The sequence below is a fragment of the Petromyzon marinus genome, chromosome 38, assembly GCF_048934315.1.
Source record: "Petromyzon marinus isolate PM22_M1 ecotype Great Lakes invasive population chromosome 38, UKy_Petmar_22M1.pri1.0, whole genome shotgun sequence".
Taxonomy (NCBI): Eukaryota; Metazoa; Chordata; class Hyperoartia; order Petromyzontiformes; family Petromyzontidae; genus Petromyzon; species Petromyzon marinus.
Genome location: NC_133704.1, coordinates 14,444,179 through 14,459,135, shown reverse-complemented (window position 1 = coordinate 14,459,135; position 14,957 = coordinate 14,444,179). Strand labels below are relative to the sequence as shown.

Sequence of the window (14,957 nt, the reverse complement as noted above, 5' to 3'; positions counted from 1 at the left end):
CCATCGCGAGCAGCTTCCAGCATCGTGGCCACGCCGCGCGAGACCCACTCAGCTGCGATGGTGGGGAAGGCGCCCGCGGCACCAGCCGAGGTTGGGGCCGTCCGTAAATGACGTCACGCACCTAGGGGGGGGGGGTCAGACATTTGTGACGATGTGTGACGAGGAGGGGGAGAGAAATGTGACGTCACATCGAAATGCGCAACTTTAAATCCATATAGAATTGTTATAACAGCACTCCTACAACATCAGAGTGCAGCGCCACATTAAATACGCGCTACAATGACAATAGTTTAAAGCGATTTGAAGCATGGTTTTTTTAATGGAAATATGGTTTTTGGGGGGGGCGGGGGCAGAGCTTTGTGACGTCATACTTGAGGGGGGGGGGGTCTGACTTTTCGTGACGCCGTGTGACAAGGGGGGGTGGGGGGGTTAAAAATTGCCCAAAATCTCGTGACGTCATTTATGTACGGCCCCATGCGCCGTGCAGACGGAGCAGTGGGGCCGACTCGCTCGTAGGAGAAAGCAACGGAGAGCGGTGGCAGCAGTCGCAGCGACACTGTGGGAGTCACTTCTAAATATTAACTTTGCAAGGATTTGTCGAGTCGTGTCAGCTGATCTGTAAATTGTTCTTGAGGCTTTTTGGCGGTGTCCCAAGGGCGTGTGGGGACCTGATGGGCATGGTGGAGAAGTTTCCAGTCATGCGTTGACAACGGTGACGAACAAGTGGAGACTTTTTTACATCTATTAACATACAATTGTTATCATGTTACAGTGCAATATCCGTTCCTTTCCCATTACAAGCGATGGTCACACTCGAGTGTTAATATTTTTTTGAAACACACTGCATTTCAAAGACGCACTCAATGTGAATGTTTATCAGAAGCCATCCTCCGTTGGGCTCTTATTTTAAGATGTTTTCAGCTGAGCAATGCCGAGTCACGTTTATTATTATCTGGAGAAAATCCACGCCTTGCGCGAGGGGGCAACGCTCGATCTCCGTACAGATGGAGACAGATGGTGACTGGTCCACGTGGCACACAACTTCAGGCTGAACGGCCTTTTAAGTAGGAACACCATGATGCAAATTAAAGCAAACCTGACAAGCAGTCTTAAGTTTAAAACCATGACCTCCTTAAGGAAATTATTATGCAAATGTAGGAATGGTGGTGGTGGCTGCTTGCGCCCCCACCGAAGATGAACATCAGTGGAGGGATGCAGGCAAGGCCGATGAGTCAGATAGATGCCTTCTATGACCTCCTGTCACAGATGCTCGCAAAAAGGGCCCCTCGGGATAGTTATCCTGTTGGGTGACCTTAATGCCCAAGTGGGTCATGATGCGGGCAACTGGGCTGGAGTGATTGGAAGACATTGACAAGATCAGCTCAACAATAACGATAGGAGGCTGCTAGACTTCTGTGCAGCCCATGCACTTGTATTAATGACCAAAACGCTGTTCTGGCATCAGCGCATCCACGCGTTATGGATGCATGCCGGGTCCAATCAAGGACATCTGCTGGACTATATAGTGACAAAACAGCGGATGTGGGCCCATGTCCATGACACCAGGACCTACTGTGGAGGCGTTCGGTCCACTTACCATCGGCTTGTGATCTGTAAGATGCGCCTGCCATTCTTCCACTCCGGTGGTGGGTGTCCATCTAGGACCCCATGCAAACCCACAGTGGCCTGGTCTCAGCTAGCTGATGGAAGTTGCAAGAATTTCATCATCGTTTGCAGCTGAGGTTGGCATCGTCTCCCCCCCCCCCCCCCCCCCCACTTCTCCTGATGTAGAAGAGAAATGGGTGAGGTTTAGAACTGTGGCTCATGCAGCTGCAATGGCTGTTTTGGATACACGGTCCAGACCTCCCCAGAGACCCTGGCTGACAGAGGAGGTGTTCGGGCTGGCTGAGAAAAAGTGAAAGGCCCACTCTCACCGTCTACAGCATCCCGCGTGAGAGAATGAGGAGGTTTACCGCAGCCTTCGCTCAGAGGTTTGGAGAGCCATGAAGCGGAATAGAGAAGAGATGGAGCTGATGTCGCACGACAGGATGTGGTACGAGCAGTGCCAAGATCGGTCTCTGTGGAGGAGGATCGTGAAGGACGCTGCTACTGATCAGTTGGGGGCAGTCGCTCTCCAGCAACAGCGGAGGGCAGAGGAGCAACCCTCACAACAACGAGCGGAGCGCCGGGTGGCTAAAACACAGCAAGGTGGCACAGTAGGCGGCACAGGTGGTGTGTGGTGCCACGGCATCAAAGCCACTCTGCAAGTGCCACGATCCCCCCCCCCCCCACCCCCTGGCCACCACACTGAGCACTCACACGCAGTGCACACACGGAGTGTCCTGGCGGGGGATTGCCTGGCACAACGGGTTTTGATCCGAAGGGTCCCTATGAGGAAAGTCCCACGGTTTCCCGGTGCCAGGAGATTGGCCAACCCTCGCAGGACAGGGTACATTGTGGTGCCCCTGAGTTGGCTTCATAGTGTATGGGCAGAAAACGGTTTACTGGGCCAGCCGCAATGAGTCATTGATGAGTCATTGATGAGTCATTGACGAGTCATTGATGAGTCATTGATGAGTCATTGACGACATCGGGAGGGGCTGGGGTGGAATAAGCGAGAAGGGCAGACCGTGAGAACGGGGGATCACAGTGCCACGACCTCCCCCGACCCCCATACCGAATACACACTCGCAGGGTGTGTATTCGCCAGTCGGGTGTCATTCTGGATTAACAATATTAATGAGTGCGAATGTACAGACAATGGGTCGCAGAAGCACCAGCAGCAACGCTCCATGTAAGGACAAAAAAAGGCGGAAAATGGGCAGTAATCACCGATAGGCGCACGAAGTCAGGGGGATAAAGAGGGGAGCCTGAGGCCGTTGAAAGGAGATCTTTTCTTCAACATCTTGGTCGCCAAGACCCCACCGCCTGCCTCCTCGAGCCGCTCGCAACATCCGTGTGACGCCAGCGAGTGCCGCCACGAGGCAGCGATAGGCAAAGTTCGTTTTGTCCTCTTGCCTCCGACTCTCACAGCGTCCGTGCGACGCCGTGAGTACAGCTATGAGGTACGTGGTGGGGCGTTTGAGTATCTGGGGACTTGGGCAGCAGTAGGCTCTTCTCGCAAAATATTCCCCCCCCAGGTAGTGCGGGGGTTTGCGCAGAGAATAAAAGTTAGCACAGAGCATTGGTGCGGTGTCTGTGATTTCTGTGTGGAGCGACTGCGTGGGGGAACGCGCGGCGAGAGTGAACGCGGGGCCGCGGTGCGGGCGTCAAGAGGTAATCCCTCGCTGGTGCGAGCGCGTGCGTGCTCCCCCGTGTTAGCGATAGCTGCGGAGTGCTCGGGTGTGTGGTCTAACCTCTTGCGGCTACGAGCCAGCAGCACGAGGATGTCCCTCAGAGAGGGCGCTAGCGCGGAGGGCCCCATCACTCGGTCGGCGGGGGCTCGGCGGGAGCCAACCGACACGGTGGAGCGGACCGGGCGGACATTGTGCCCCACCTGCCTAGCGAGGGCGGTGGGGTGGACGTCGGGCCCCACAGGTGTATCTACCAGTAGTCATCTAAGTCGACCCGTGGCACTTGCTGGATCTGTCCCGTGACCTCCTGCCAGCGAACTCTCGACACTTTACGTGGCCTTAAAGTGGACCTGGCCTGGCACAAGCGCCCGTGGTGACGTCACCATCACTTAGTGGCGATTGGCGGTTGTTGTTGTTGTTTGTGATTAGTGGTTAACGCACGGCGAGACCAACCCGGAGATCCAAGTTCAATTACCACTCACGACCAACGGCAGTCACAATTATTGGAATGGGTTCACGGCCTCCCCTAGGTCGACTCAGCCTCAAATGAGTACCTGGTGCGATGTGTAAACATCGCCACTGGGGAGACAAAAGCGGCCGGGCGTTGTGACTGCCTTCATAGGTGCTCACGAACAACACTTTCTGTAACAGTCTGTTATCGCTACACGTGTGAGCGTTGTTGTAAGTGTGTCTTTGTGTCTTTGTATGTATGCGTGTGTCTTTGTGTCTGTCGTTGTGTCTGTGTGTCTGTGTCGTTGTGTCTGTGTGTGTGTGTCTGTGTGTGTCGTTGTGTCTGTGTGTGTCTGTGTGTGTGTCGTTGTGTCTGTGTGTGTCGTTATGTCTGTGTTTGGCTGTCTGTGTCGTCTGTGTCGCTGTGTCTGTGTGTGTCGTTGTGTCTGTATGTGTCTGTGTGTGTGTCGTTTTGTCTGTGTCGTTGTGTCTGTGTGTGTCGTTGTGTCTGTGTGTGTCTGTGTGTGTCTGCGTGTGTCTGTGTGTGTGTCTGTGTGTGTCTGTGTGTAAGCTTCAGGTTTTCTCGGCCACGGTCATTCCCTCCCTTCTCTACGCTTGCGAAACGTGGACCCCCCTAATGGAACATCTTCGCCGGTTAGAAACATTTAGGCTGGCCTGCCTACGATCCATCCTGGGTTTAACCAGACTGGATTGTGTGAGGAGCTCACAAATCCTTGAAAGATCTGGGCAAGGTCCCATCGGTGAGCTCCTCCAGCGGGGAAGGCTGCGATGGCTGGGTCATGTAGCCCGCATGCCCAGCCACCGCATGCCGAAACAGCTTTTGTTCGGCCGGATTGAGGGGGCTAAGCGGGCGCGGCACGGGCTAGAGAAGAGATGGAGTGATGTGGTACAGGAGGACGTGGAGCTGAGTGGACTTGCCGATGACTGGTACCAGCGGTGTCAAGATCGGCCTATGTGGAGGAGGCTCGTGAAGGACGCTACTGGGCAGTTGGAGGCAGTCGCCCTCCAACAACAACGGAGGGCGGAGGAGCGACACTCACAACAACGAGCGGAGCGCCGGGTGGCTAAAGAACAGCAGGTTGCCACAGTAGGGGACACAGGTGGTGCATCAGCCAGTCATCTCAGTCAGTCGACCCGTGGCACCTGGGTCTGCCCCGTGACCTCCTGCCAGCGGGCGTTCGACATTTCACGTGGAATCAGGGTGCACATAGCCTGGCACAAGCATCGTGGTGACGTCACCGCCACTTAGTGGCGAATGGCGGTTGTTGTTGTCTGTGTGTGTGTCTGTGTGTGTGTGTCGTTGTGTCTGTGTGTTGTGTCTGTGTGTGTGTCTGTGTGTGTCTGTGTCGTTGTGTCTGTGTGTGTCTGTGTGTCGTTGTGTCTGTGTGTGTGTCTGTGTGTGTGTGTCGTTGTGTCTGTGTGCGTGTCGTTTTATCTGTGTCTGTGTCGTTGTGTCTATGTGTGTCGTTGTGTGTGTGTCTGTGTGTGTCTGTGTGTGTCTGTGTATGTGTCGTTGTGTCTGTGTGTGTGTCTGTGTGTAATTGCGGGGACTCATTATGCTTCTTCAAACAGCATCCGGACTCAAGTAATATGAAAAATAACAGATTTTTTTCTTTTCTTACAAAACTACATTTTTTCCTTACAGTATATATACATGGAGATCTACAATATATCTTATACTTAACAATGATTCCCTTTTTCATTGAACCCCATTATATTTTACAACAGTTGAACACAGTACATGATCGCTTTCCATCTCTCTCCCCTCTTGACAACGGCTGAGATTACAAGCTAGGCTGGCTGGGAGGACACCATGCAAGGTGACAGCTCCGAATGTCAATTATCGTTGATCTGGGCTAGTCCCATGCGTGTGGTGTGGTGGTGATGATGGGCAGCCATCCTCCCGCCACTCCTCCGCTTGGTTCTCTCCCAGTATTCGCACGAGATGCTGGCACCGGAAGATTCCCCGAGGCCGTGGTGAATCCCCCCCAGCATTTATTCCGTAAGACACACAGCACCTTATAGGGAGACACACTCACGAGCCATGTAAGTCCCCCCCCCCCCCCCCCAGAAATAAAACTAAACTTTGTCCCCAGGGCGGCGAATGGCCGGCCCTGTGACAGGATCATCGTCCTCTTCGCTCGTGCAACAGCAACAGTGATTCCGAACGAAAGAGAGAAATTTCCGGAAGCGCCTCCTAGTGCCTGCGAATCTTCGCCGAGTTCTCCGGGCTTCCGTCGGCCCACTGCCGACATCATCATCATCGGCGACGGAGGTGGTGGTGGAGGGGGCGGTGGGGGTGGTGGCAGTGACGGTGGAGATGGTGGAGATGGTGGAGATGGTGGGGACGGTGGTGGCAGTGACGGTGGAGATGGTGGAGATGGTGGAGATGGTGGGGACGGTGGGGACGGTGGTGGCAGTGACGGTGAAGATGGTGGAGATGGTGGGGACGGTGGTGGCAGTGACGGTGGAGATGGTGGAGATGGTGGAGATGGTGGGGACGGTGGTGGCGGTGGCGATGGTGGAGATGGTGGAGATGGTGGGGACGGTGGTGGCGGTGGCGATAGTGGAGATGGTGGAGATGGTGGAGATGGTGGGGACGGTGGTGGCAGTGACGGTGGAGATGGTGGAGATGGTGGAGATGGTGGGGACGGTGGTGGCGGTGGTGATGGTGGAGATGGTGGGGATGTTGGAGATGGTGGGGACGGTGGTGGCGGTGGCGATGGTGGAGATGGTGGGGACGGTGGTGGCGGTGGCGATGGTGGAGATGGTGGAGATGGTGGGGACGGTGGTGGCAGTGACGGTGGAGATGGTGGAGATGGTGGGGACGGTGGTGGCGGTGGCGATGGTGGAGATGGTGGAGATGGTGGGGACGGTGGTGGCAGTGACGGTGGAGATGGTGAAGATGGTGGGGACCGTGGTGGCGGCGGCGATGGTGGCGGCGGCGTCTTCATCCCTCCCGTCGTCAGGACGGCGATGTTCCTTGCTGGTGCAGGGGACCGGAACCCAGCTGGTAGAGACAAAATGCCCGTAACATCGATATGCTCCTCATCCGTACTTGAGGCATTCACGGCAGCACCCACTTACTGCAGGGGGCGCGTCTCGCGAGGCGACGAGCGGGATGCGTCAAACACCGCCCATGGTCTCCTGGCCCGTGTTAACAGCTGAGAGACGTTTCAGCCCCAAAATGTTCCACGCTCGAACAACTTTTTTCGTTAACATGAGAAGTACAAATTATCGTACAGTTTTAAAATATAGGAATAAAATGTAAAATGTAACGCCTACCGTACATGAAGAAACACAGGGCAAGATCCCCCGTATAGCATAGATCCCCCGTTTATATCACCTGTGAGGGCAAGTGCTGTTAGCGAGCACCTATGAAGGCCGGCATGGCACACGAGGGGTGGGTGGCCAGCACCACGCCCGGCCGCCTTTGTCTCCCCAGTCGCAATGTTTACACATCGCACCAAGTACTAATTTGAGGCTGAGTCGACCTAGGGGAGGCCCAGGACCTGGTTCAGATAATCGTCACTGGGTGTTGGTGGCCGTGAGCGGGAATGGAACTCGGGTTTCCGGGTTCGTACTGCCACGTGCTAACCGCTGCGCCACCGCTCCCCACACCTACCCATTATAGTGCTACACAACCCTGGCCCTGTCAATAACTAAAGTAACTACGTAACTACCGTGTTTCAGATCTGCCTTATGTTCACGAACACGTTCCGAGACATGTTGCTTAGTTTCCCCAATTTAACTACTGCCGCAGACACAGCTTAGTTTGTAGACGCCGGGGTATTGCAAGTCAGGGATCACATCTTTCACAGATGGGATCAGATCACGAATTTTATGCAGTGTTAAATCGAACCTGGATCTTGTGTTTGCTCAAGATTCTGGAATCTTTTTGGTGACCCCTGCTATGTATGGCAAGGTGATGGTTTTGTGTCTGCGGCAGTCATTACATTTTGTGTCTGCGGCAGTAGTTACATTGGGGAAACTAAGCGACATGTCTCGGACCGTGTTCGTGAGTAGGACCAATACCTCGGCCGTGGCTGATCATTGTTTTAATGCGGTGAACTCACACGGAATTGATTTCTCTAAGACGAAGGTACTCTGCAAACCCACTGGCTATCAACAAAGATTCGTTCACGAAGCCATCCATATATACAGACACAGACACAATTTCCACCGAGAAGATGGGTACAAACTGAGCAATCATTGGAAGGACGTTATCAACCAGTTTAAGTCATAACTGGCTGTGATGTTCCCATCCTACCACCTTCCGATGTTCGTTGTTCATTAACAGGTTCACACTACCACAGCCAATTCGCGTGCCGACCTGGAGGTGGCGGTGGCTCTGCGATCTTCTATCAACATGCCAATTTTCACCTGGCAGCCCTTTGATTGGTGGAAAACCAACCACCGTCATGGTTGCTGCCCACCACTCACATTACCATTGGCTGCTGACATTTGGGCCACGCCCATTTCAAACCTTTATAAACAGTTTGCCTTTAGAATCTAACCCACTTTTCCTGATGACGACCGCTTGCGTTGCGATCGAAACGTCGCAGTTTTTTGTTATTTTTTTGTTATTTAATTTGAACCTATCTACGTGACTTTACCGAAAGACCCAAAGAATATGGATTCTCTACGCCCGTTGCCAAAAGGGGAGGCACTTTAACTCAACAACCCAGCCAGCCCCAAAACTTCACCAAATGCACCACTCGCACACGAAGACTCACTTCCCCTGACTCATGGTCCAGCTAATGCTGCCGTCCCAGCTGCTGTCTTCTCTGAGGCCCTTCTCAGTGCCCCTCTCGCCGGACGCGGAGGGGATCGCCCCGCTCGACGGTTCGCGAAGCCACTCGCAAGCCGTCAGGTACGACTCCACACTCTCGGAGGACGCCGGCGGCGACGGGGCGGAAGCTGCCGGATCGGGTGACCCGCATCCACCGGAAGAGGAGTCGTCGTCAATCTCGCTGAGCGTGCCGCAATTATTGTCGTGGGTAAAAAATGTTCCCTCGGCCTGGCTAGACGGCGTCGGGAACGCTTCCGCATCCAGGTAGAGGGAGCTGTCCGCCATCCACTCGTGCTCGAGGGCGTCCTCAGGCGTGAACCTCCACATGGGATCCCACCTGGAGAGAGGGGAAGGGAAATAACTAAATAAAGCGGTCAAGAAGGCCCACTCCTCTTCAAACATGGAGTAGGCGCGAGCTGTACGGTCTGTTCTCCGAATAGCACCGCATGGTGCTTTCACGACACCATCGAGCGACCGGAACTACGTCGCAGCGCGAGTAGGGACAAGCGGTCGTGCGGCCGCCTCGGCTCAACGTAATGCAGGGACATTGGGATGCTGGTGGATGCTTCTGGATGCTGCCCACCATGCCCACCACGCGCCTCGGTCTTTGTTCGGCCTGCGTATGCACCTCACGCATTATCGCGGACTGCGCTTTACCCTACGTTATATATTGCTTATTATAATGCGATTTTTCCTAAACATTTTGTTCTTCAGGAACACAGCTACTATCGCGTGATAGGATAAACAGGCTGCACGCAGTTTTACCGACAACCGTATCACGTCACGTGGTTGACTGTCAGATGACGTCATCAAAAACATTTTGCCCCTGACAGGACAAGCAGCTGCCCAATCTCAACGAAATTGCATCTGTCAGGTGAGTGTCGATCGCAGATGTGAATTGAATTATCAACGAAGATAATGCGCAGTGCGCGGTGGTGTGCCACTTACGTGAGGCATCCTTTGATGAAATTGAGGAAATGGATATTTTCCGTCCCAAGCACTTCGTTGAGGGGTAAGCTTTCCGGGGTTACTTTGTTGTTCTTGACGAAGATCTCGCCCATGTGACCTGTTTTACGAAACAAACAAGGACACGGAGAATTAGTGCTGGGATGAAGACTGCAACGCAGTGCGCATTTTATGCACGACTTGAATGTCGCTTCAGTGTTGCTGAACGAATACATGATGAGGTCGTGCTCGTTGCACACAAAGCGCTTGCCGCAAATGAACCACTATACCTCGCCATCGAACAAAGACGGAGGTCACCGCATCGCACGGCGCTTTAAGATGCGCCTCTGCGGCCGTCTGGAACGCTCTTCCTTCCGATATTAGGAAGCCACTGGGAGCTGTGCACTTTTAAATCATCATCGTCGAGATTAAAAAAACTAATTTCTCTTGCAACAGCTTTTTTGTGTTTAATTTGTTGTCCTTCCCCTGCACCTTCAATGAGCACAGTTGGCTACGTCAAATCTCAGACTCAAAGATGCACTTGCACGTGGAGATTCCCCGTCGGCTCATGGCCGATAAAGGGAAAACAGATTAAAACAGAGGGCAATATCGCTGGCTGCATGGCCACACGGCTCTAGGAGAAGTGCCTGCGCAAGTAGCGACCGCCGCCCCCTCCTCCACTCACCAAAGGAAATGAGCTTTGCTTTCGAGGTTACGATGACAGTCATTGGCGGCACCCCCAGGATCTGCACGCACGCACACCACAGCGGCGATGAGTTGACGTGGGCGAGATCAGTCGAGAGATTAGTCGTTGATGCACACGCGATTATGTGTGTCCGTCCGGTCGACTTACCTTCGACCACTTTCGTCGGATCTCAGAAGCTCAGCAGGTTTTGGCCTGCAAAGTGCTCGGATGAGTGACCATTGCCCACACCAGATTGTCGGGATTACGTGGTGTGCATTACTGGGCAGTGCAACAAAATCTATTGTTGTACTTCATATGCTTCCATGCTCTGCTCCCCTTCACCAACCTACACCGACCATCATTGTGCAGTACAGTACTACTATTCCCTATTACTACTCAACTATTTTTTATTTTACCAGGTAATGCCCCACTTAGCTATACAGTAGCTCTTTTTCAGAAGCAACCTGGCCATCACAATGGATAGCTTCACGAAGTGGCTTGCCATCACGTGATAACTTCTTCTCGCAGCCAAATACTCTGTTTGCGCACACGGAGAGGCGCACGGAGCGACGCACATGTGACTCGCTTCGTGGTTCGTGACATGACGTGGGTCTGTTATGAAACCGCGTTTATATTGAACTAACTGCAGCTGACTTGTTATTTCATTCAGGTGACGGCCTCACTGAGTTGTGCAGCATCTTTTGCAGAAGCAACCTGGCCTATCACACTTGATAGCTCAACGGTGTGGCTTGTCGTCATGTGGAAATGTATAGCCGCAGCCAAATACTGTGAAACGCGTGGTGATGTTGTTGTTCTAAATGTGGAGGGGAAAACCCGAGGACCCGGAGGAAAATCCACGCAGTGACCACGGGGAGAGAGACAGAGAACGCGCAGACTCTAAATATACAGCAGCAGCATCAGGCGTCGAATCAAACCCACGACCTCCTGCGTACCAGGCGAGGTAGTTAACATCTCGCCACACGTAACTTGTAGAAAAAAAACCCTGTGACAAAGAGCTTCATGGCTCATCGGATTCCTCCAGTATTAAACACACATTCAGATTCTAGTCGTTGTTGTTGTTGTTGACCTAGAAAGACCTCGAGCATACCTCGATGACCCTCTCCAGATGGTGACATCCCAACTTTCTCTTGAAGAGGTGATGGCCAGTCACGAGCTCAGCAGCCACGCAGCCCAGAGACCACATGTCCACGGAGCACGTGATGGGCAGCTTGAGGTACATCTCTGGCGCTGTGTACTGCTCCGTGCCAAACGTGTTGAAGTCTACAAAAAAAGAACGACAACAACAAAAGATGTCGATATATCTTGCATTGGCATCTCTTGCCATGGGGGCGAGAGATGTTAACTATGTCGCCTGGTACACAGGGAGGCCGTGGGTTCGATACCGACCCTGATGCCCACTGTGGTCGCGTGGATTATTCTCAAGGCAGGCACGGCACACGGCGGGGTGGGTGGACAGCACCACGCCCGGCCGCCTTTGTCTCCCCAGTCGCAATGTTTACACATCGCACCAGCTACTCATTTGAGGCCGAGTCGATCTAGGTGAGGCCCAGGACTGGTTCAGATAATCGTCACCGGTGTTGGTGTGCCGTGAGTGGGAATCGAACTCGGGTCGCCGGGGCTTATAGCGCAGCGCACTAACCGCTACACTAACCGCTACACACACACAGTACACACAGAGTACACACAGTACACACACAGTACACACACACGGTACACACACAGAGTACACACAGTACACACACAGTACACACACACGGTACACACGGTACAACAGTACACACACAGTACACACACACGGTACACACAGTACACACACAGAGTACACACACAGTACACACACAGAGTACACACAGTACACACACAGTACACACACACAGTACACACAGTTTACCACGTAGGCTTTCGTGACCAATATCATCGATAATACAGTTTTTTTGGGGTTAGATCGCGTGAATATATAAATGTGTCGTTAAACCCGCCACCACCCGACACAGCCAACTAGTAAGGGTTGTCACGTAAACAGAACGTGGCCAATTCGTCACTAGTACAGCACTAGTGTATAGTAGTGTATAGTGTAGTGTATAGTGTAGTGTATAGTGTAGTGTATAGTGAAGTATAGTGTAGTGTATAGTAGTGTAGTGTATAGTGTAGTGTATAGTGAAGTGTATAGTGTAGTGTATAGTAGTGTAGTGTATAGTGTAGTGTATAGTGCAGTATACTAGTACAGCACTAGTGTATAGTGTAGTGTATAGTAGTGTAGTGTATAATAGTGTAGTGTATAGTGTAGTGTATAGTAGTGTAGTGTATAGTGTAGTGTATAGTGAAGTGCATAGTGTCGTGTATAGTAGTGTAGTGTATAGTGTAGTGTATAGTGCAGTATACTAGTACAGCACTAGTGTATAGTGTAGTGTATAGTAGTGTAGCCCCGTGGGAGCCGTGCCTGCAACGGGGGTGCTGCAGTGGAGAAGCCACCCGGCCTCCGTCACGGCGCTTCCCCCGCCACCCTCCACGTGAACACACACCTGCACTCACGTAGGGCCTTGTGTGTGGGGGGGGGGGGGTCACCTGCCCCTGAGTTTTTACCCGAGAGCCCCCCTCGTGGGGGTGCTCCACGGTTTCTCAGGGCCAGGGAATAGGCAGCCCCCCCCAGGCCGAACGACACTGCGGCACCGTGGATTAACCTAACATTGTATGGCCACGGCGAACTCACTGAGAACCGCAATGAGGAAACACCCAAAACACACGCGGATCGGCAGGCAGGTGGGGGGTGGGGCGGTACAGGAGGTCCTGCATGCCGTGCACTTGGTTAAACAATAGAGGGCGGGCGTCGGGGAGGAGGGATGATCTGATTGGCAGAGAGCGGGAAATCCGAGGCTCCTGATTGGATGAGAGACCAGCGGATCGGCGGCGCCTGGGCTTTGAAGTAGGGGAATAAAAAGGGTCGAAAATGAGAAGCAGGCCTCTCTTTTGCCCGGGGTCTTTTGGAGTGAGGGACCGAGGAGTGATCGTCCCCTGCTACTCGAACGTCCGTGAGACAGGTGGCAGAGCAGCCAGGTCCAGCCCCCCAGCAAAAGCCACGTGCAGCCTCGCCTCTCTGTGACTACCTACACCTCGAGAGCGGATCGTAAGTACGGAGAGGGGAGGTAAGTCTAAGAGGGAATATCCGTTAAGGAGAGTGAGTAGGGAGAGACGGGGCAAATTGGGTCCTAGACCGTAGAGAGATAGGTTAGATCTGCCCTGCTGGTCCACACTGACACAGGTTGGGTGGCTTCATTAATCGAGGAATAAATCGCCAGTAGACATTAAACCATGTCGTGTTGTCTCTGTGAGTACGGAGGGGGGTGCCTGGTGTTTTGAGCCTGTTCGTTGTGGTTTCCTGCGTTTTCGCACGAGCGTATATTTTGCCCGCGCGTGCACGCTCGCTGTGCACGTTAACTTGTGAGCCCGCGCGTTGTGGTGTCCCGTGTATTCTGCCCGCGTGGGTACTCTCGCCACTGGGCAGCTCGTGGTTGGCGTGTACGAGAGGGGCACAGCGGCGCATTCGCAAGGTGATTAGTGCAGCCATTTAAATCATGCCACGAGGGGCAGCCGCGAGGGGGGGAGAGTCGGAGAACGGTGGGTCACAGGAGAACGGGGAGATGGGGGGCAGTCTCCCCAACACACACCCACTCATGTGAGCTCACTTACAATTGGGACACTCTTGAAAGCTGAGACCAAAATCTGCGAGTCTGACATCGCTGGTGTCTTGGTCCTTGATGAGGATGTTTTCCTGGAGAAGACAAAGATGTTAGATACCTCGCCTGGTACGCAGGAGGCTGTGGATTTGATCCCAACCCTGATGCCTGCTGCTGCTGCTGTATATTTGGAGTCTACATGTTTTCCCAGTAGTCGCATGGATTTTTCCGGTTTCTCCCTCCACATTTAGAATCAACATCAGACGCTGAGAGTATTCGGCTGATATATATGTTTCCACATGATGATTAGCCACTGCGTTCAGCTATCATTTTTGATATCCAGGTTGCTTCTAAAAAAAGCTACACAGCTCAGTGGGGCCTTAAATAAAAAGTAGTTTAGGTTATAGTTTCAAAAACACTCCTGGATTGCGACTCTCTACTTCAGTTCTAATACTAATGGGTCATCTGTTTTACGATAGGGTTCAACTATTTTTTAAATCGTGAATTTGTTTCCTCAAAAAGTGTGAACGTTGCAAGTCAAAGTTATTGCTACGCAGACCTCCTGGGGGTACCGTGAGGTGATTTATAAAGTAAAGTGATTTATGAACGTGAGGTGATTTATAAACGTGAGGTGAAATTATATCAGACGAGAGAGTCATTGGTGAACAACCGTGTTGTATAAATCTACCGATATAAAATAACGATAACATTTAAATCCATATGGTAACCTATAAGGATATAACAAATGACGTCACGCGTGCAAAGCGCGCCCGTTGATTTTTGTTTGTATTCGCTTGCAGTTACTGGCCAGTTAGCATACTTCGCAAAATGGACAATTAGTTAAAGTATTGATGTTCATTATTCATACATTTATTTATCAGGACCATGTTGGGTCAGGCAAGGGGGGTACTCGGTTGAAACAAAATTCAGGGAGCTGGTGGGAACGTTGGGTTGCTCGGTCAATGGCCAGGGTCAACGGCGGCACCACGTGGTGTATTCCGCAAATATGCCCGACTGTGAGGGCGGGCACAAGCCGGCGTGAGTAGGTTAAACGTTTAGTTTTATAAGGGCACCAC

General features: G+C 52.7%; 1 protein-coding gene across 1 annotated transcript; it reads right to left on the bottom strand.

Annotated features, from left to right (window-relative positions):
* Positions 1-5,820: 5,820 nt before the first annotated feature.
* On the bottom strand, positions 5,821-14,055 carry LOC142930412 (uncharacterized). The gene is made up of 6 exons (XM_076072774.1): positions 13,895-14,055; positions 11,295-11,467; positions 10,187-10,247; positions 9,505-9,622; positions 8,501-8,893; positions 5,821-6,774 (listed from the first exon to the last, which is right to left on the bottom strand). The coding sequence occupies exons 2-6, from the start codon at positions 11,424-11,426 to the stop codon at positions 5,844-5,846; spliced, it is 1,635 nt and encodes a 544-aa protein (XP_075928889.1). The 5' UTR covers positions 11,427-11,467; positions 13,895-14,055; the 3' UTR covers positions 5,821-5,843.
* Between the last annotated feature and the right edge of the window lie 902 nt (positions 14,056-14,957).